This window comes from Oncorhynchus mykiss, chromosome 17, assembly GCF_013265735.2.
Source record: "Oncorhynchus mykiss isolate Arlee chromosome 17, USDA_OmykA_1.1, whole genome shotgun sequence".
Lineage (NCBI taxonomy): Eukaryota > Metazoa > Chordata > Actinopteri > Salmoniformes > Salmonidae > Oncorhynchus > Oncorhynchus mykiss.
Genome location: NC_048581.1, coordinates 93,629,521 through 93,649,627, shown reverse-complemented (window position 1 = coordinate 93,649,627; position 20,107 = coordinate 93,629,521). Strand labels below are relative to the sequence as shown.

General features: G+C 43.7%; 1 protein-coding gene across 8 annotated transcripts in view; it reads left to right on the top strand.

The window, feature by feature from the left end:
• LOC110494844 (sarcolemmal membrane-associated protein) overlaps nucleotides 1–20,107 on the top strand; it is a 112,513-nt gene that overhangs the window by 41,068 nt on the left and 51,338 nt on the right. For 4 of the 8 annotated variants that reach the window (XM_036950987.1, XM_036950983.1, XM_036950984.1 and 1 more), the window contains exons 7-12: nucleotides 2,572–2,643; nucleotides 2,734–2,874; nucleotides 9,526–9,663; nucleotides 10,086–10,254; nucleotides 10,465–10,515; nucleotides 19,434–19,493. In XM_036950987.1, the coding sequence (XP_036806882.1) occupies nucleotides 2,572–2,643; nucleotides 2,734–2,874; nucleotides 9,526–9,663; nucleotides 10,086–10,254; nucleotides 10,465–10,515; nucleotides 19,434–19,493 (631 nt within the window). The remainder of the gene's footprint in view (nucleotides 1–2,571; nucleotides 2,644–2,733; nucleotides 2,875–9,525; nucleotides 9,664–10,085; nucleotides 10,255–10,464; nucleotides 10,516–19,433; nucleotides 19,494–20,107) is intronic. The other 4 variants (XM_036950988.1, XM_036950985.1, XM_036950989.1 and 1 more) reach the window with 2 other exon arrangements.

The window sequence follows — 20,107 nt, the reverse complement described above, 5'->3', positions numbered from 1 at the left end:
GGGGGCCTATGCAGTTTTGTAAATATTAGCTGGTGCACGGTATCTAAGGAAGTCTCAAGGTTTTGAGTGATGAGCTGTAGACCACACGATATACCTAGAGCGTTTATCTGTATTTTTCGTAGCTGCTTACATACCACCACAGTCAGAGGCTGGCACTAAGACGTTATTGAATGAGCTGTATTCCGCCATAAGCAAACAGGAAAACGCTCACCCAGAGGTGGCGCTCCTAGTGTTCTGGGACGTTAATGCAGGGAAACTCAAATCAGTGATACCACATTTCTGTCGGCATGTTAAATGTGAAACCAGAGGGAAAAAAATTCTAGACCACCTATACTCCACACACAGAGACGCATACAAAGCTCTCCCTCGCCCTCCATTTGGTAAATCTGACCATAATTCTATCCTCCTGATTTCTGCTTACCAGCAAAAACTAAAGCAGGAAGCACCAGGGACTCGCTCAATACGGAAGTGGTCAGATGAAGCAGATGCTAAACTACAGGACTGTTTTGCTGTCACAGACTGGAACATGTTCTCGGATTCTTCCAATGGCATTGAGGAGTACACCACGTCAGTCACTGGCTTTATCAATAAGTGCATTGAGGATGTTGTCCCCACAGTGACTGTACATACATACCCCAACCAGAAGCCATGGATTACAGGCAACATACGCACTGAGCTAAAGGCTTGAGCTGCCACTTTCAAGGAGTGGGACTCTAACCCGGAAGCTTATAAGAAATCCTGCTAGGCCCTCAGACGACCCATCAAACAAGCAAAACGTCAATACAGGACTAAGATCGAATCATGTGGCAGGGCTTGCAAACCATTAGACTACAAATGGAAGCACAGCCGAGAGCTGCCCAGTGACAGGAGCCAACCAGACAAGCTAAGTCACTTCTATGCTCGCATCGAGACGAGGTAACACTGAAATATGCATGAGAGCACCAGGCGTTCCGGATGACTGTGTGATAACACTCTCGGTAGCCGATGTGAGTAAGACCTTTAAACAGGTCAACATTCACAAGGCCGCGGGGCCAGATGGATTACCAGGACGTGGACTCAAAGCATGCACTGACCAACTGGCAAGTGTCTTCACTGACATTTTCAACCTCTCCTTGACTGAGTCTGTAATGCCTATATGTTTCAAGCAGACCACCATAGTCCCTGTGCCCAAGGAAGCGAAGGTGTAAGCTGCCTATATGACTACTGATCCGTAGCACTCACTTCGGTAGCCATGAAGTGCTTTGAAAGGCTGGTCATGGCTCACATCAACAGCATCCTCCCGGATACCCTCTATAGCAGAATAGCCGCACACAAGCCTAAAATCACCATGCGCAATGTCAAGCGTCGGCTGGAATGTTGTAAAGCTCGCCGCCATTGGACTCTGGAGCAGTGGAAACGCATTCTCTGGAGTGACGAATCACTCTTCACCATCTGGCAGTCCTGACGGACGAAACTGGGTTTGGCGGATGCCAGCAGAACGCTACCTGTCCGAATGCATAGTGCCAACTGTAATGTTTGGTGGAGGAGGAATAATGGTCTATGGCTGTTTTTCATGGTTCGGGCTAGGCCCCTTCCAGTTTAGGGAAATCTTAAAGCTACAGCATACAATGACATTCTAGATGATTCTGTGCTTCCAACATTGTGGCATCAGTTTGGGGAAGGCCCTTTCCTGTTTCAGCATGACAATGCCCCCGTGTACAAAACGAGGTCCATACAGAAATGGTATCGAGATCGATGTGGAAGAACTTGACTGACCTGCACAGAGCCCTGACCTCAACCCCATCGAACACCTTTGGGATGAATTGGAACGCCGACTGCGAGCCAGGCCTAATCGCCCAACATCAGTGCCTGACCTCACTAATGCTCTTGTGGCTGAATGGAAGCTAGTCCCCACAGCAATATTCCATCATAGAGTGGAAAGCCTTCCCAGAAGAGTGGAGGTTGTTATAGCAGCAATGTTCCAACATCTAGTGGAAAGCCTTCCCAGAAGAGTGAAGGCTGTAATAGCAGCAATGTTCCAACATCTAGTGGAAAGCCTTCCCAGAAGAGTGGAGGTTGTTATAGCAGCAATGTTCCAACATCTAGTGGAAAGCCTTCCCAGAATAGTAATGTAAATAGTAATGGCCATGATTTTTGAATGAGATGTTCGATGAGCACGTGTCCACATACCTTTGGCCATGTAGTGTATGTAAAACACAGGAAAATCACATCTTTGACTGCACTGGGCCTTAATCTCAAGAGAAGACAGGTTAAAGGTTCAATGTTCTCTTACATATAGGCCTAGACAATATCCCAAACCACACACCAAATTCAATGTTCAGTCATTTTAATTGTAAAGTCATGTATTTCTACACAATACCACAACACATTTTTTCCAAGAGGTAAACTCAATAAAGAATTCAATAATTTTGCCTAATTTTGCCTGGAATCAAGACATTTAGAATGTACCCAAAACAACCCCCCCCCCCCCCCCCCCCCCCCCCCTTCTCTCTGTACTTCTGGTTATGGTATTTATGGTGTTTATGGTTAGGTTATGGTGTGCTGACCTTTCTCTCTCTCGCTCTCTTCCAGGCTCTGATAGATGAGGACCGGCTTCTCTCCAGACTAGAGGTGATGGGCAGCCAGCTGCAGTCCTACTCTAAAGTAAGAACATTTACAAATATTTTGTCATGTATTTGGTTAGGAGTTGTTTTGAGGGGACGTCTTTTTCTCTCTCCCTCTCTTTCTCTTCAGAACCAAACAGAGAATGGTATGCGTAACGAGCTGGTAACTCTGCAGGAAGACAAGTACAACTATGAGATTACTGCCAAAGAGTCCCTGAGGAGGGTCCTGCAGGAGAAGATAGAGATGGCCAGGAAGCTGTCAGAGGTTGAGGTGAGACTGGCCTATCTGTTCAATCCACCTCATTTTCTAACAGTTTTAAAACACTGAAGCCAAACGTGGAAACAATGGATTCAACTTCCTCCATGCTTATGTATTGTTTTAATGAATATGCGCCTCTAGAAATCCCTGCATTAGTATGTTTCTGTTAGCTGATACGCCGTATTGTTTCTGTCAGCTGATACGCCGTATTGTTTCTGTTAGCTGATACGCCGTATTGTTTCTGTTAGCTGATACGCCGTATTGTTTCTGTTAGCTGATACGCCGTATTGTTTCTGTTAGATGATACGCCGTATTGTTTCTGTTAGCTGATACGCCGTATTGTTTCTGTTAGCTGATACGCCGTATTGTTTCTGTTAGCTGATACGCCGTATTGTTTCTGTTAGATGATACGCCGTATTGTTTCTGTTAGATGATACGCCGTATTGTTTCTGTTAGCTGATACGCCGTATTGTTTCTGTTAGTTGATACGCCGTATTGTTTCTGTTAGCTGATACGCCGTATTGTTTCTGTTAGCTGATACGCCGTATTGTTTCTGTTAGCTGATACGCCGTATTGTTTCTGTTAGTTGATACGCCGTATTGTTTCTGTTAGCTGATACGCCGTATTGTTTCTGTTAGCTGATACGCCGTATTGTTTCTGTTAGCTGATACGCCGTATTGTTTCTGTTAGATGATACGCCGTATTGTTTCTGTTAGCTGATACGCCGTATTGTTTCTGTTAGCTGATACGCCGTATTGTTTCTGTTAGCTGATACGCCGTATTGTTTCTGTTAGCTGATACGCCGTATTGTTTCTGTTAGCTGATACGCCGTATTGTTTCTGTTAGATGATACGCCGTATTGTTTCTGTTAGTTGATACGCCGTATTGTTTCTGTTAGCTGATACGCCGTATTGTTTCTGTTAGCTGATACGCCGTATTGTTTCTGTTAGCTGATACGCCGTATTGTTTCTGTTAGCTGATACGCCGTATTGTTTCTGTTAGCTGATACGCCGTATTGTTTCTGTTAGATGATACGCCGTATTGTTTCTGTTAGCTGATACGCCGTATTGTTTCTGTTAGCTGATACGCCGTATTGTTTCTGTTAGCTGATACGCCGTATTGTTTCTGTTAGCTGATACGCCGTATTGTTTCTGTTAGTTGATACGCCGTATTGTTTCTGTTAGCTGATACGCCGTATTGTTTCTGTTAGCTGATACGCCGTATTGTTTCTGTTAGCTGATACGCCGTATTGTTTCTGTTAGCTGATACGCCGTATTGTTTCTGTTAGCTGATACGCCGTATTGTTTCTGTTAGCTGATACGCCGTATTGTTTCTGTTAGCTGATACGCCGTATTGTTTCTGTTAGCTGATACGCCGTATTGTTTCTGTTAGCTGATACGCCGTATTGTTTCTGTTAGCTGATACGCCGTATTGTTTCTGTTAGCTGATACGCCGTATTGTTTCAGTTAGCTGATACGCCGTATTGTTTCTGTTAGTTGATACGCCGTATTGTTTCTGTTAGCTGATACGCCGTATTGTTTCTGTTAGCTGATACGCCGTATTGTTTCTGTTAGCTGATACGCCGTATTGTTTCTGTTAGCTGATACGCCGTATTGTTTCTGTTAGTTGATACGCCGTATTGTTTCTGTTAGCTGATACGCCGTATTGTTTCTGTTAGCTGATACGCCGTATTGTTTCTGTTAGCTGATACGCCGTATTGTTTCTGTTAGCTGATACGCCGTATTGTTTCTGTTAGCTGATACGCCGTATTGTTTCTGTTAGATGATACGCCGTATTGTTTCTGTTAGCTGATACGCCGTATTGTTTCTGTTAGCTGATACGCCGTATTGTTTCTGTTAGCTGATACGCCGTATTGTTTCTGTTAGCTGATACGCCGTATTGTTTCTGTTAGCTGATACGCCGTATTGTTTCTGTTAGCTGATACGCCGTATTGTTTCTGTTAGCTGATACGCCGTATTGTTTCTGTTAGCTGATACGCCGTATTGTTTCTGTTAGCTGATACGCCGTATTGTTTCTGTTAGCTGATACGCCGTATTGTTTCTGTTAGTTGATACGCCGTAGCAAAAACCACGAGGCACGCAAAAACCACGAGGCACGCAAAAACCACGAGGCACGCAAAAACCACGAGGCACGCAAAAACCACGAAGCACGCAATGACATGTAGAAGATGTGCAGGCTAAACAGCTACATTTAAATAGGTTGTATATTAATAGGCCTACATTTACAGTATCTGTGTTTTATAGACCCCATGAATGGTCTGAACCAGTATCTGTGTGTTAGAGACCTCATGAATGGTCTGAACCAGTATATGTGTGTCAGAGACCTCATGACTTGTCTGAACCAGTATATGTGTGTTAGAGACCTCCTGAATGGTCTGAACCAGTATCTGTGGGTGAGAGACCTCCTGAATGGTCTGAACCAGTATATGTGTGTTTTATAGACCTCATAAATGGCCTGAACCAGTATCTGTGTGTTTTATAGCCCTCCTGAATGGTCTGAACCAGTATCTGTGTGTTTTATAGACCTCCTGAATGGTCTGAACCAGTATCTGTGTGTTAGAGACCTCCTGAATGGTCTGAACCAGTATCTGTGGGCGAGAGACCTCCTGAATGGTCTGAACCAGTATCTGTGGGTGAGAGACCTCCTGAATGGTCTGAACCAGTATCTGTGGGTGAGAGACCTCCTGAATGGTCTGAACCAGTATCTGTGGGTGAGAGACCTCCTGAATGGTCTGAACCAGTATCTGTGTGTTAGAGACCTCCTGAATGGTCTGAACCACTATCTGTGTGTTAGAGACCTTATGAATGGTCTGAACCAGTATCTGTGTGTTTTTTAGACCTCATGAATGGTCTGAACCAGTATCTGTGTGTTTTATAGACCTCATGAATGGTCTGAACCAGTATCTGTGGGTGAGAGACCTCATGAATGGTCTGAACCAGTATCTGTGTGTTTTATAGACCTCATGAATGGTCTGAACCAGTATCTGTGTGTTAGAGACCTCATGAATGGTCTGAACCACTAACTGTGTGTTTTATAGACCCCATGAATGGTCTGAACCAGTATCTGTGGGTGAGAGACCTCCTGAATGGTCTGAACCACTATCTGTGGGTGAGAGACCTCCTGAATGGTCTGAACCAGTATCTGTGTGTTTTATAGACCTCATGAATGGTCTGAACCAGTATCTGTGTGTTTTATAGACCTCATGAATGGTCTGAACCAGTATCTGTGTGTTTTATAGACCTCATGAATGGTCTGAACCAGTATCTGTGTGTTTTATAGACCTCATGAATGGTCTGAACCAGTATCTGTGGGTGAGAGACCTTATGAATGGTCTGAACCAGTATCTGTGTGTTTTATAGACCTCATGAATGGTCTGAACCAGTATCTGTGTGTTTTATAGACCTCCTGAATGGTCTGAACCAGTATCTGTGTGTTTTATAGACCTCATGAATGGTCTGAACCAGTATCTGTGGGTGAGAGACCTTATGAATGGTCTGAACCAGTATCTGTGTGTTTTATAGACCTCATGAATGGTCTGAACCAGTATCTGTGTGTTTTATAGACCTCATGAATGGTCTGAACCAGTATCTGTGTGTTAGAGACCTCCTGAATGATCTGAACCAGTATCTGTGTGTTAGAGACCTCCTGAATGGTCTAAACCAGTATCTGTGGGTTAGAGACCTCCTGAATGGTCTAAACCAGTATCTGCGTGTTTTATAGACCTCATGAATGGTCTGAACCACTCTCTGTGTGTTAGAGACCTCCTGAATGGTCTAAACCAGTATCTGCGTGTTTTATAGACCTCATGAATGGTCTGAACCACTCTCTGTGTGTTAGAGACCTCCTGAATGGTCTGAACCAGTATCTGTGTGTTTTATAGACCTCATGAATGGTCTGAACCAGTATCTGTGTGTTTTATAGACCTCATGAATGGTCTGAAGCAGTATCTGTGTGTTAGAGACCTCCTGAATGGTCTGAACCAGTATCTGTGTGTTAGAGACCTCCTGAATGGTCTAAACCACTATCTGTGTGTTAGAGACCTCATGAATGGTCTGAACCAGTATCTGTGTGTTAGAGACCTCCTGAATGGTCTGAACCAGTATCTGTGGGTGAGAGACCTCCTGAATGGTCTGAACCAGTATCTGTGTGTTTTATAGACCTCATAAATGGCCTGAACCAGTATCTGTGTGTTTTATAGACCTCATGATTGGTCTGAACCAGTATCTGTGTGTTTTATAGCCCTCCTGAATGGTCTAAACCAGTATCTGTGTGTTTTATAGACCTTATGAATGGTCTGAACCAGTATCTGTGTGTTTTATAGACCACCTGAATGATCTGAACCACTATCTGTGTGTTTTATAGACCTCCTGAATGGTCTGAACCAGTATCTGTGTGTTTTATAGACCTCCTGAATGGTCTGAACCACTATATGTGTGTTAGAGACCTCCTGAATGGTCTGAACCAGTATCTGCATGTTTTATAGCCCTCCTGAATGGTCTGAACCAGTATCTGTGTGTTTTATAGACCTCCTGAATGGTCTGAACCAGTATCTGTGTGTTAGAGACCTCCTGAATGGTGTGTTGTGTAGTTTATCATGCTCGTTATTGGCTTGGTGGATGGCTCCGGGACTTAACTCTAGCACAACTAAGGTTATTATTATCAGAACAGGACTACTAGTTCAGTGGTTCTTCCTTTATAAAAGTTATCGTACTGCAGCTCAGCTTGTGGGCTGCCGCAAAACTATATTCTGTCATTCAGTTCCCTATTGTCCTGCTGATAGTTGAAAAAAACATCAGCATTTTGAAAGAGTATTTGTATCATTATTTTATTAACAAATGCATAAATACTGTACAGTATGTGGTTGATCCGACATTTGTGCGGTTGCATGAGGTTTGGAGTTAGAAATGTAAACCTTTAGAGTACTTGATACATTCCAAGTTGGGGGACTACAGTAGCCGAGCTATTAGACTATCCTCTTGTAAAGGTTGAAGAGTCTATTGTCCTGCTAATAGCTCATCATGCAAACGTTGTTTGCAGAATTCACAGCCTGCTACGCTAGTGAAAAACAAAATGCCACGAGCTGTCATCACTACTGTAAATAAAAACACTGCATCTAGTGGTACAAATATATTATTGTATTTGATTTTTTTTTTAAATGACGCACATAATTAAAAAATGTTTCCTAACAAGTGGTTGCCATGGTAGATAATCCATTAATAATTGGTATGACACGGCTCTCGGAACTCATTAAGAAAATACTGGCAGATCAATAAAATGTCCCTTTAGATCTAATTACATTTTGAGGATTGGAGGATTCTAAATTAATATCCAAGGGGCAAATCTGGTCTGTGATATTGATTTAGAAATGTAAAACCCTACAGAGAATATCTAAGGGGAGTTTATATAATTATAATGCAGGGTTAATAATAATAATGGTTGGATAACAGATCGGCTCTCTGAACTCATTAGGAGGCGGCTTCTATCTTCAGTACAATCGTTAATTCAGAAGGTTAAACACATAGGTGTTAGGCCTGCAGTAGGTTATAATAATCTGCCTTCTGGGAATGTTAAAAAATCAAAGGTATGGGTGGAGTTAGACATTTGGCTGTCCAGAACTATTAAAATCAACCAATGTCAGCCTTTTAAATGCTTTTTTATCCAAATGTTTAAAGTGCGTGTGGACGACAGAGAGAAACAAAATGGTGCTGTTTGAGGCCCTGAGGCAGAGTGATGCTGGAGATAAAATGAGTACAAAAAAGAGGAAATGAAGCTTGCATCTGATTATTCATTATGATGAGGATTTATTTTGTTTACATTCTTGATTGTAACCATAATGTCATAAATAATTTAACACCCACATGAGCAGATTAACTTGGTCAAAACATTTCTTTATTCAAGACTATCAGAAAGAATGTTGGTACTTAATTATTTTGATCCAAAGCCAAGAATGAGGGAGTCACTCAAATCCTCGCTGGACTCTTTCATTCAGTTTCTTCTGTACATCAGCAAAGAAGGACTCCGTTTCAGAAACTCACTTTATATAGAGGGGCTATCACTCTTTCACTCTGGTAAATAAAGACAGTTTGTTATTTAAAATGATTTCTTTCTGTTTTTAGTGGGAGAGAAACCAAAAGCACACAGTGAATGTCAAGTGACATTCCCCCATTTGTATTTACCCAAGCTCTGTCTTAATTCCAGGACCACCCACACTTTTTGTTATTGTTGCCTGTTGCAGGACTCTAGTGCCAGAAGAGAGATTCTCATACTGAAAACACCTCCATTAATTTCTGAAAATATAATTTGTTCCACAGTTTAGACTACTGCTAGATCAGCGTTATAACTCCCCTGTGTGATAGTGTGGTGCAGAGACAGAATGCCACCATCTACCACTAACGTTCGCGGCATAAACTCAAAACATTTTAAAGGAAGAACCACTGTAGGAGGTGGTGCAAAGGGGGGTGCTGTGGGATTATTAAAGATACAGTTTGAAGAGGTAGGGTTTCAGATGTTTTGATGATTCAACTTGTCCTGGCTGGGTGGAGGGGTTAAATACATGATTCAACTTGTCCTGGCTGACTGTAGGCTGGGTGGAGTTCCATATTGATGATGATGATGGGTCTCCTTTTTTTCCCTTCCTTTTAGCGAAGCCTCAGTAACACGGAGGATGAGTGTTCCCACCTGAAGGAGATGAATGAGAGGAACCATGAAGAGCTCAGAGAACTGGCTAATAAATACAACGGCGCTGTCAACGAGATCAAGGACCTCACTGACAAGATAAAGGTGATGGTTAGAGGCCTCTATCTCAATTAGCTTTATTCCTCGCTTCCTATCTCCTCGCCTCCTTCTCACCTGTACTGGAGAAGGTACAGGGTCCCTCCCCTCTGTGATCACATCCAATAAGGTACAGGGTCCCTCCCCTCTGTGACCACCTCCAGTAAGGTACAGGGTCCTTAACCTATGATCTTCTCCAATTGGTTTTGAGATAGAGGCGAGGAGATGGGATCCAGGAAACGGAGTAAGGATTCCTTGAGAAAAGTGCCAGTGGTTGGGGATGTGGAATAAGCATTGACTTGGTGTGGCAGAGATGAGTGATATTGCTATTTAGTGACCATCCCAACCAAAAGTACCCATAGCATAAGTGTGTGTGTGTTTGTTCCTGTGTGTGTGTGTGTGTGTGTGTGTGTGTGTGTGTGTGTGTGTAGCTGGCAGAGGGTCGTCAGGAGGAGTTGACTCAGAAGGGTCAGATGGAGAAGAAGGAACTGCAGCTTTGTATTGATGAGATGGAGGAGAAGGAACAGGCTCTACAGGCCCGCTTTGAGGCCTTACAGGCTGATAACGACTTCTCTAACGAACGCCTCACTGCCCTGCAAGGTAATATAACACACACACACACTGGTGCTGCATCCCTTTACTGCGTAGGTTATCGGTCCATCTCCTCTCGATTTATGACTCTACCCCTGAGATGTCACTGTGTGGGGAAGAGTTTTCCCTAACCGAACCCCAGCAGGGGAAACGGGTCATCTAGGATTGGCTTATTTTAGTCACTCCACATCCTCTCTAATCTATTGTCGTTGTTTCCAGTTGGTTTAGAACAGCTGCAGGAGAAAAGCATCAAGGACAACAACAGTTTAGGTGAGTGGCGGTCTGGGTGGGCTGGAGGTCTGGGTGGGCTGTCGGTCTGGGTGGGCTGGAGGTCTGGGTGGGCTGGGTGGGCTGGATGGGCTGGAGGTCTGGGTGGGCTGGAGGTCTGGGTGGGCTGGGTGGGCTGGTGGGCTGGGTGGGCTGGGTGGGCTGGCGGTCTGGGTGGGCTGGTGGGCTGGCGGTCTGGGTGGGCTGGTGGGCTGGCGGGCTGGGTGGGCTGGGTGGGCTGGCTGGCGGTCTGGGTGAGTGGAGGTCTGGGTGGTCTGGGTGGGCTGGCGGTCTGGGTGGGCTGGCGGTCTGGGTCGGCTGGCGGTCTGGGTCTACCTTGCATAACTCCTCCATGTTATAATCTACTGACATAATTGACTCTTCCTTCCGTCGCTTGTTGTTCTTTGTTCCGTCCCGACGTCTGTTTCCGTCTTGCTTCTTGTGTTCTGGGTGAACAGTAGCTAGCTGCTGGTTACCGTAGAGACTGTGTGTTCATCAAGCATGTAAGAATCCTGCTGTACCCAGGCTCTGTGGTTCTGTGTTGGGAGATCTGATACTGTATGGGATGTGCAGTAGGAGTAACCACCATACTGTTTGGGATGTGCAGTAGCAGTAAACACCATACTGTATGGGGTGTGCAGTAGGAGTAACCACCATACTGTATGGGATGTGCAGTAGCAGTAACCACCATACTGTATGGGATGTGCAGTAGCAGTAAACGCCATACTGTATGGGATGTGCAGTAGCAGTAACCACCATACTGTATGGGATGTGCAGTAGGAGTAACCACCATACTGTTTGGGATGTGCAGTAGCAGTAAACACCATACTGTATGGGGTGTGCAGTAGGAGTAACCACCATACTGTATGGGATGTGCAGTAGGAGTAACCACCATACTGTATGGGATGTGCAGTAGCAGTAAACACCATACTGTATGGGATGTGCAGTAGCAGTAACCACCATACTGTATGGGATGTACAGTAGCAGTAACCACCATACTGTATGGGATGTGCAGTAGCAGTAACCACCATACTGTATGGGATGTACAGTAGCAGTAAACACCATACTGTATGGGATGTACAGTAGCAGTAAACACCATACTGTATGGGATGTGCAGTAGGAGTAACCACCATACTGTTTGGGATGTGCAGTAGCAGTAAACACCATACTGTATGGGGTGTGCAGTAGGAGTAACCACCATACTGTATGGGATGTGCAGTAGGAGTAACCACCATACTGTATGGGATGTGCAGTAGCAGTAAACACCATACTGTATGGGATGTGCAGTAGCAGTAACCACCATACTGTATGGGATGTACAGTAGCAGTAACCACCATACTGTATGGGATGTGCAGTAGCAGTAACCACCATACTGTATGGGATGTACAGTAGCAGTAAACACCATACTGTATGGGATGTGCAGTAGGAGTAACCACCATACTGTATGGGATGTGCAGTAGCAGTAAACACCATACTGTATGGGATGTGCAGTAGCAGTAACCACCATACTGTATGGGATGTACAGTAGCAGTAACCACCATACTGTATGGGATGTGCAGTAGGAGTAACCAGGATACTGTATGGGATGTGCAGTAGGAGTAACCACCATACTGTATGGGATGTACAGTAGCAGTAACCACCATACTGTATGGGATGTGCAGTAGCAGTAAACACCATATTGTATGGGATGTGCAGTAGCAGTAACCACCATACTGTATGGGATGTACAGTAGCAGTAACCACCATACTGTATGGGATGTGCAGTAGCAGTAAAAACCATACTGTATGGGATGTGCAGTAGCAGTAAAAACCATACTGTATGGGATGTGCAGTAGCAGTAACCACCATACTGTATGGGATGTACAGTAGCAGTAAACACCATACTGTATGGGATGTGCAGTAGGAGTAACCACCATACTGTATGGGATGTGCAGTAGCAGTAAACACCATACTGTATGGGATGTGCAGTAGCAGTAACCACCATACTGTATGGGATGTACAGTAGCAGTAACCACCATACTGTATGGGATGTGCAGTAGGAGTAACCAGGATACTGTATGGGATGTGCAGTAGGAGTAACCACCATACTGTATGGGATGTGCAGTAGGAGTAACCACCATACTGTATGGGATGTGCAGTAGGAGTAACCACCATACTGTATGGGATGTGCAGTAGGAGTAACCACCATACTGTATGGGATGTGCAGTAGGAGTAAACACCATACTGTATGGGATGTACAGTAGTAGTAAACACCATACTGTATGGGATGTGCAGTAGCAGTACACACCATACTGTATGGGATGTGCAGTAGCAGTAAACACCATACTGTATGGGATGTGCAGTAGCAGGAAACACCATACTGTATGGGATGTGCAGTAGCAGTAAACACCATACTGTATGGGATGTGCAGTAGCAGGAAACACCATACTGTATGGGATGTGCAGTAGGAGTAAACACCATACTGTATGGGATGTACAGTAGTAGTAAACACCATACTGTATGGGATGTGCAGTAGCAGTACACACCATACTGTATGGGATGTGCAGTAGGAGTAAACACCATACTGTATGGGATGTGCAGTAGGAGTAAACACCATACTGTATGGGATGTACAGTAGCAGTAAATACCACACATGTAAGGTAGTTACAGTAGCAGGACACACCATACTGTATGGGATGTGCAGTAGGAGTAACCAGGATACTGTATGGGATGTGCAGTAGGAGTAACCAGGATACTGTATGGGATGTGCAGTAGGAGTAACCACCATACTGTATGGGATGTGCAGTAGCAGTAACCACCATACTGTATGGGATGTGCAGTAGCAGTAAACACCATACTGTATGGGATGTGCAGTAGCAGTAAACACCATACTGTATGGGATGTGCAGTAGGAGTAAACACCATACTGTATGGGATGTGCAGTAGGAGTAACCACCATACTGTATGGGATGTGCAGTAGGAGTAAACACCATACTGTATGGGATGTACAGTAGCAGTAAATACCACACATGTAAGGGAGTTACAGTAGCAGTACACACCATACTGTATGGGATGTGCAGTAGGAGTAACCAGGATACTGTATGGGTTGTGCAGTATGAGTAACCAGGATACTGTATGGGATGTGCAGTATGAGTAACCAGGATACTGTATTGGATGTGCAGTAGGAGTAACCACCATACTGTATGGGATGTGCAGTAGCAGTAAACACCATACTGTATGGGATGTGATGTAGGAGTAACCACCATACTGTATGGGATGTGCAGTAGGAGTAAACACCATACTGTATGGGATGTACAGTAGTAGTAAACACCATACTGTATGGGATGTGCAGTAGCAGTACACACCATACTGTATGGGATGTGCAGTAGGAGTAACCAGGATACTGTATGGGATGTGCAGTAGGAGTAACCAGGATACTGTATGGGATGTGCAGTAGGAGTAACCACCATACTGTATGGGGTGTGCAGTAGAAGTAACCACCATACTGTATGGGATTTGCAGTAGGAGTAACCAGGATACTGTATGGGATGTGCAGTAGGAGTAACCACCATACTGTATGGGATGTGCAGTAGGAGTAACCAGGATACTGTATGGGATTTGCAGTAGGAGTAACCACCATACTGTATGGGATGTGCAGTAGCAGTAAACACCATACTGTATGGGATGTGCAGTAGGAGTAACCACCATACTGTATGGGATGTGCAGTAGGAGTAACCACCATACTGTATGGAATGTGCAGTAGCAGTAAACACCATACTGTATGGGATGTGCAGTAGGAGTAACCACCATACTGTATGGGATGTGCAGTAGCAGTAAACACCATACTGTATGGGATGTGCAGTAGGAGTGACCACCATACTGTATGGGATGTGCAGTAGGAGTAACCACCATACTGTATGGGATGTGCAGTAGCAGTAACCACCATACTGTATGGGATGTGCAGTAGGAGTAACCACCATACTGTATGGGATGTGCAGTAGGAGTAAACACCATACTGTATGGGATGTGCAGTAGGAGTAACCACCATACTGTATGGGATGTGCAGTAGGAGTGACCACCATACTGTATGGGATGTGCAGTAGGAGTAACCACCATACTGTATGGGATGTGCAGTAGGAGTAACCACCATACTGTATGGGATGTGCAGTAGGGGTAACCACCATACTGTATGGGATGTGCAGTAGAAGTAACCACCATACTGTATGGGATGTGCAGTAGCAGTAAACACCATACTGTATGGGATGTGCAGTAGGAGTAACCACCATACTGTATGGGATGTGCAGTAGGAGTAAACACCATACTGTATGGGATGTGCAGTAGCAGTAAACACCATACTGTATGGGATGTGCAGTAGGAGTGACCACCATACTGTATGGGATGTGCAGTAGGAGTAACCACCATACTGTATGGGATGTGCAGTAGGGGTAACCACCATACTGTATGGGATGTGCAGTAGGAGTAACCACCATACTGTATGGGATGTGCAGTAGGAGTAACCACACTTAAGCTTGTTAACTATTTTGATTTACTACATTGAAAAACAATATAAACACAACGTGAAGTTTTGGTCCCAAGATGCATGAGCTGAAGAAAAAAAATCCCCTAAATTTTGCAGTCCCTGTTAGTGAGCATTTCTCCTTTGCCAAGATAATCCATCCACCTGACAGGTGTGGCATATCAAGAAGCTAATTTAACAGCATGATCATTACACAGGTGCACCTTGTGCTGGGGACAAATGAAGGCCACTCTAAAATGTGCAGTTTTTACACAACAATGCCACAATGTCTCAAGTTGAGGGAGCGTGCAAATGGCATGCTGACTGAAGGAATGTCCACCAGAGCTGTTGCAAGAGAATTTGTTAATTTCTCTACCATAAGCCGCCTCCAACGTTGTTTTAGAAAATGTAGCAGTACGTCCAACCGGCCTCACAACCGCTGACCACGTGTGGCCACGTCAGCCCAGGACCTCCACGTCTGGCTTCTAAACCTGTGGGATCGTCTGGTGGGGGGAATAAAGCCCTTTGTTTAAAACAACTTGTTCTGATTGGCTGGGCCTGGCTTCCAAGTGTTGGGCCTATAGCTGCGTCCCTGCCCAGTCATGTCAAATCTATAGATTAGAGCCTAATATATTTATTTAAATTCACTGATGTTCTTGTATGAACTGTAAAATCTTTAAAATCGTTGCATGTTGCATTGATTTTTGTTGAGTATTGCATACTAATGTAGGTTCTGCAATAGGATGTTTTAATAGGGTTCTGCTGGTCTAGACTGGGTTACTGTATACTAATATAGGGTTCTGCAATAGGATGTTTTAATAGGGTTCTGCTGGTCTAGACTGGGGTACTGTATACTAATATAGGGTTCTGCTGGGGTACTGTATATTAATATAGGGTTCTGCTGGTCTAGACTGGGGTACTGTATACTAATATAGGGTTCTGCAATAGGATGTTTTAATAGGGTTCTGCTGGTCTAGACTGGGGTACTGTATACTAATATAGGGTTCTGCAATAGGATGTTTTAATAGGGTTCTGCTGGTCTAGACTGGGGTACTGTATACTAATATAGGGTTCTGCTGGGGTACTGTATATTAATATAGGGTTCTGCAATAGGATGTTTTAATAGGGTTCTGCTGGTCTAGACTGGGGTACTGTATACTAATATAGGTTCTGCAATAGGATGTTTTAATAGGGTTCTGCTGGTCTAGACTGGGGTACTGTATACTAATATAGGGTTCTGCAATAGGATGTTTTAATAGGGTTCTGCTGGTCTAGACTTGGGTACTGTATACTAATATAGGGTTCTGCTGGTCTAGACTGGGGTACTGTATACTAATATAGGGTTCTGCTGGTCTAGACTGGGGTACTGTATACTAATATAGGGTTCTGCTGGTCTAGACTTTGGTACTGTATATTAATATAGGTTCTGCAATAGGATGTTTTAATAGGGTTCTGCTGGTCTAGACTTGGGTACTGTATACTAATATATAGGGTTCTGCTGGTCTAGACTGGGGTACTGTATACTAATATAGGGTTCTGCTGGTCTAGACTGGGGTACTGTATATTAATATAGGTTCTGCAATAGGATGTTTTAATAGGGTTCTGCTTGTCTAGACTGGGGTACTGTATATTAATATAGGTTCTGCAATAGGATGTTTTAATAGGGTTCTGCTGGTCTAGACTGGGGTACTGTATATTAATATAGGTTCTGCAATAGGATGTTTTAATAGGGTTCTGCTGGTCTAGACTGGGGTACTGTATATTAATATAGGGTTCTGCTTGTCTAGACTTGGGTACTGTATACTAATATAGGGTTCTGCTGGGGTACTGTATATTAATATAGGGTTCTGCTGGTCTAGACTGGGGTACTGTATACTAATATAGGGTTCTGCTGGGGTACTGTATATTAATATAGGGTTCTGCTGGTCTAGACTGGGGTACTGTATACTAATATAGGGTTCTGCTGGGGTACTGTATATTAATATAGGGTTCTGCTGGTCTAGACTGGGGTACTGTATACTAATATAGGTTCTGCAATAGGATGTTTTAATAGGGTTCTGCTGGTCTAGACTTGGGTACTGTATACTAATATAGGGTTCTGCTGGTCTAGACTGGGGTATTGCATACTAATATAGGTTCTGCAATAGGATGTTTTAATAGGGTTCTGCTTGTCTACTGTATACTAATATAGGGTTCTGCTGGGGTACTGTATATTAATATAGGGTTCTGCTGGTCTAGACTGGGGTACTGTATACTAATATAGGGTTCTGCTGGGGTACTGTATATTAATATAGGGTTCTGTGGGTCTAGACCGGGGTACTGTATAATAATATAGGGTTCTGCTGGTCTAGACCGGGGTACTGTATATTAATATAGGATTCTGCTGGTCTAGACCGGGGTACTGTATATTAATATAGGGTTCTGCTGGTCTAGACCGGGGTACTGTATATTAATATAGGATTCTGCTGGTCTAGACCGGGGTACTGTATATTAATATAGGGTTCTGCTGGTCTAGACCGGGGTACTGTATATTAATATAGGATTCTGCTGGTCTAGACCGGGGTACTGTATATTAATATAGGATTCTGCTGGTCTAGACCGGGGTACTGTATATTAATATAGGATTCTGCTGGTCTAGACCGGGTACTGTATATTAATATAGGATTCTGCTGGTCTAGACCGGGGTACTGTATATTAATATAGGATTCTGCTGGTCTAGACCGGGGTACTGTATATTAATATAGGATTCTGCTGGTCTAGACCGTGGTACTGTATATTAATATAGGCCGCAGGTGCATGTTCATTAAATTGTTTATGGTTCATTGAACAAACATGGGAAACAGTATTTAGACACTTTACAATGAAGATCTGTGAAGTTATTTGGATTTTTAAGAATGCTCTTTGAAGACAGGGTCCTGAAAAGGGGACGTTTACTATCCAGTCTCTCTTGGCTCAGAGTTGAGGAGACACTGACTGCATCACTTCTTATTTTTATTAGAAACATTGTGTTGAAAATTCTAAATAGTTTGCATAGTCAACTTACACACAGCTCTGACACACACACACACACACTCACCCCACCAGACGTGCCACCAGGGGTCTTTTCACAGTCCCCAAATCCAGAATAAATTAAAGAAAGCGTACGGTATTATATTTAGCCATTATTGCATGGAACTCCGTACCTTCTCATATTGCTCAGATTAACAGCAAACCTGGTTTAACAAAACAGATAAAGCAACACCTCACAACGCCTCTCCCCTATTTTACCCAGATAGTTTGTGTATATATTGATATGTAGGCTACGTGTGCCTTTTTTTAAAAACAATATATTTTTAATTGATTTAGTTCTGTCCTGGAGCTGTTCTTGTCTATTAATGTTCTGTATTATATCATGTTCTGTGTGGAACCCAGGAAGAGTAGCTGCTGCTATCGCAACAGCTAATGGGGGATCCATAATAAAATACCAAGTACCGTGATGATAGAACCAGTGTTCTACTGTTGTCAAGGGAACTGCAGTGTTCTAAGGGTTATCCTCGCTCAGTGCATCTGAGGCCAGGCTACTGGAGGGGTTCAACGGTGTAGGAGTCCCCAGAAATGAAGTCGTCCTTTCATTATCACAAACATGCTTTCCCCATTTTTTTCATTGTGGTTTATTTCTTATTTTTTCTTCATATAATTGCATAAGCTTGTTCTCTTCTGTTGAGACATTCACAATCGCACATCGTTTTCTGCACGCCAACCACACCTTTCTAGCTTTTTACCCGATATTATTAGCCTTAACGGTTTGGTTCCTCTCTTGTACTGTCAGGGGCGTCTAACTTCCCTGTTGCCTGTTTGGTGCTGTAGTTTATCTGCTAACGGTGACACCACCTGTTCTCTCTGCACCGGTCTGTAGCACTACATTCAGACTGCTTTGTGTCATGTTCAGGAGAGAATTATAGCATGATGAATTACTTTGGATAATTAATCCATGATCAGTGATTGCCCTGAGCCATGACTGTAGACCTCACCATATAGACTACAGCCATTTCACAGGCCATGATAAACATTATTATTGTTTTGCTGTTCTTATTAAAATGACTACCTACTGCTCCTCAGAAGCTGTCTAGAGGTAACATGTCAGATACTGCTCCTCAGAAGCTGTCTAGACATGTCAGATACTGCTCCTCAGAAGCTGTCTAGAGATATCATGTCAGATACTGCTCCTCAGAAGCTGTCTAGAGATATCATGTCTAGACATGTCAGATACTGCTCCTAAGAAGCTGTCTAGAGATATCATGTCTAGACATGTCAGATACTGCTCCTCAGAAGCTGTCTAGAGATATCATGTCTAGACATGTCAGATACTGCTCCTCAGAAGCTGTCTAGAGATATCATGTCAGATGTCATGATGTTGATCCTTTTTTTTTCTTTTGTATCACACTGCAGCTGTGAAGCAGTTGAAAGAAGCAGTGGGATCGTCGTTGCACAGGCTGGCTAACTTTGATGGTAAGTTACGTGTGTCTCTAAGGCAGGGGTTGGCAACCTTTTTTGTGTGGAGTGCCAATTTACAATTTATCCTAACATTTCTAATGATCTGCATGCAAGTTCTGATTTTCATATGTGGATTACAACTAATTGTGTCTATTGAATGTCTAATTTCCCACAAACTGAATAATTCTATAGCCCGCTAAACAGAGGCGCTGTCCATTACCATGACTGACTTGATCCTGGAACACAGATTCTCTTGGTGAATGATAGTGACATTTAACCACAGGGTGGCCAAGCTTATCTTCATTCAGCTCTGAGAATCCTTTGTTTCCACACCATAGTGGGGGAATGTCAGTTGTAATAGCGAATATGTTTTTAATATTGACACCGCTCTCCTCAAAATGATCTGTGAAGGCTTTTGCATCTAGTAGTACCATGCATTGGTTTTAAACAAGGCAGCTCCTCACGTACCTGCTCTGAGTCAGTGGGTTGTAAACAAGGCAGCGCCTCACATACCTGCTCTGAGTCACAGTGGGTTTTAAACAAGGCAGCTCATCACATACCTGCTCTGAGTCAGTGGGTTTTAAACAAGGCAGCGCCTCACATACCTGCTCTGAGTCAGTGGGTTTTAA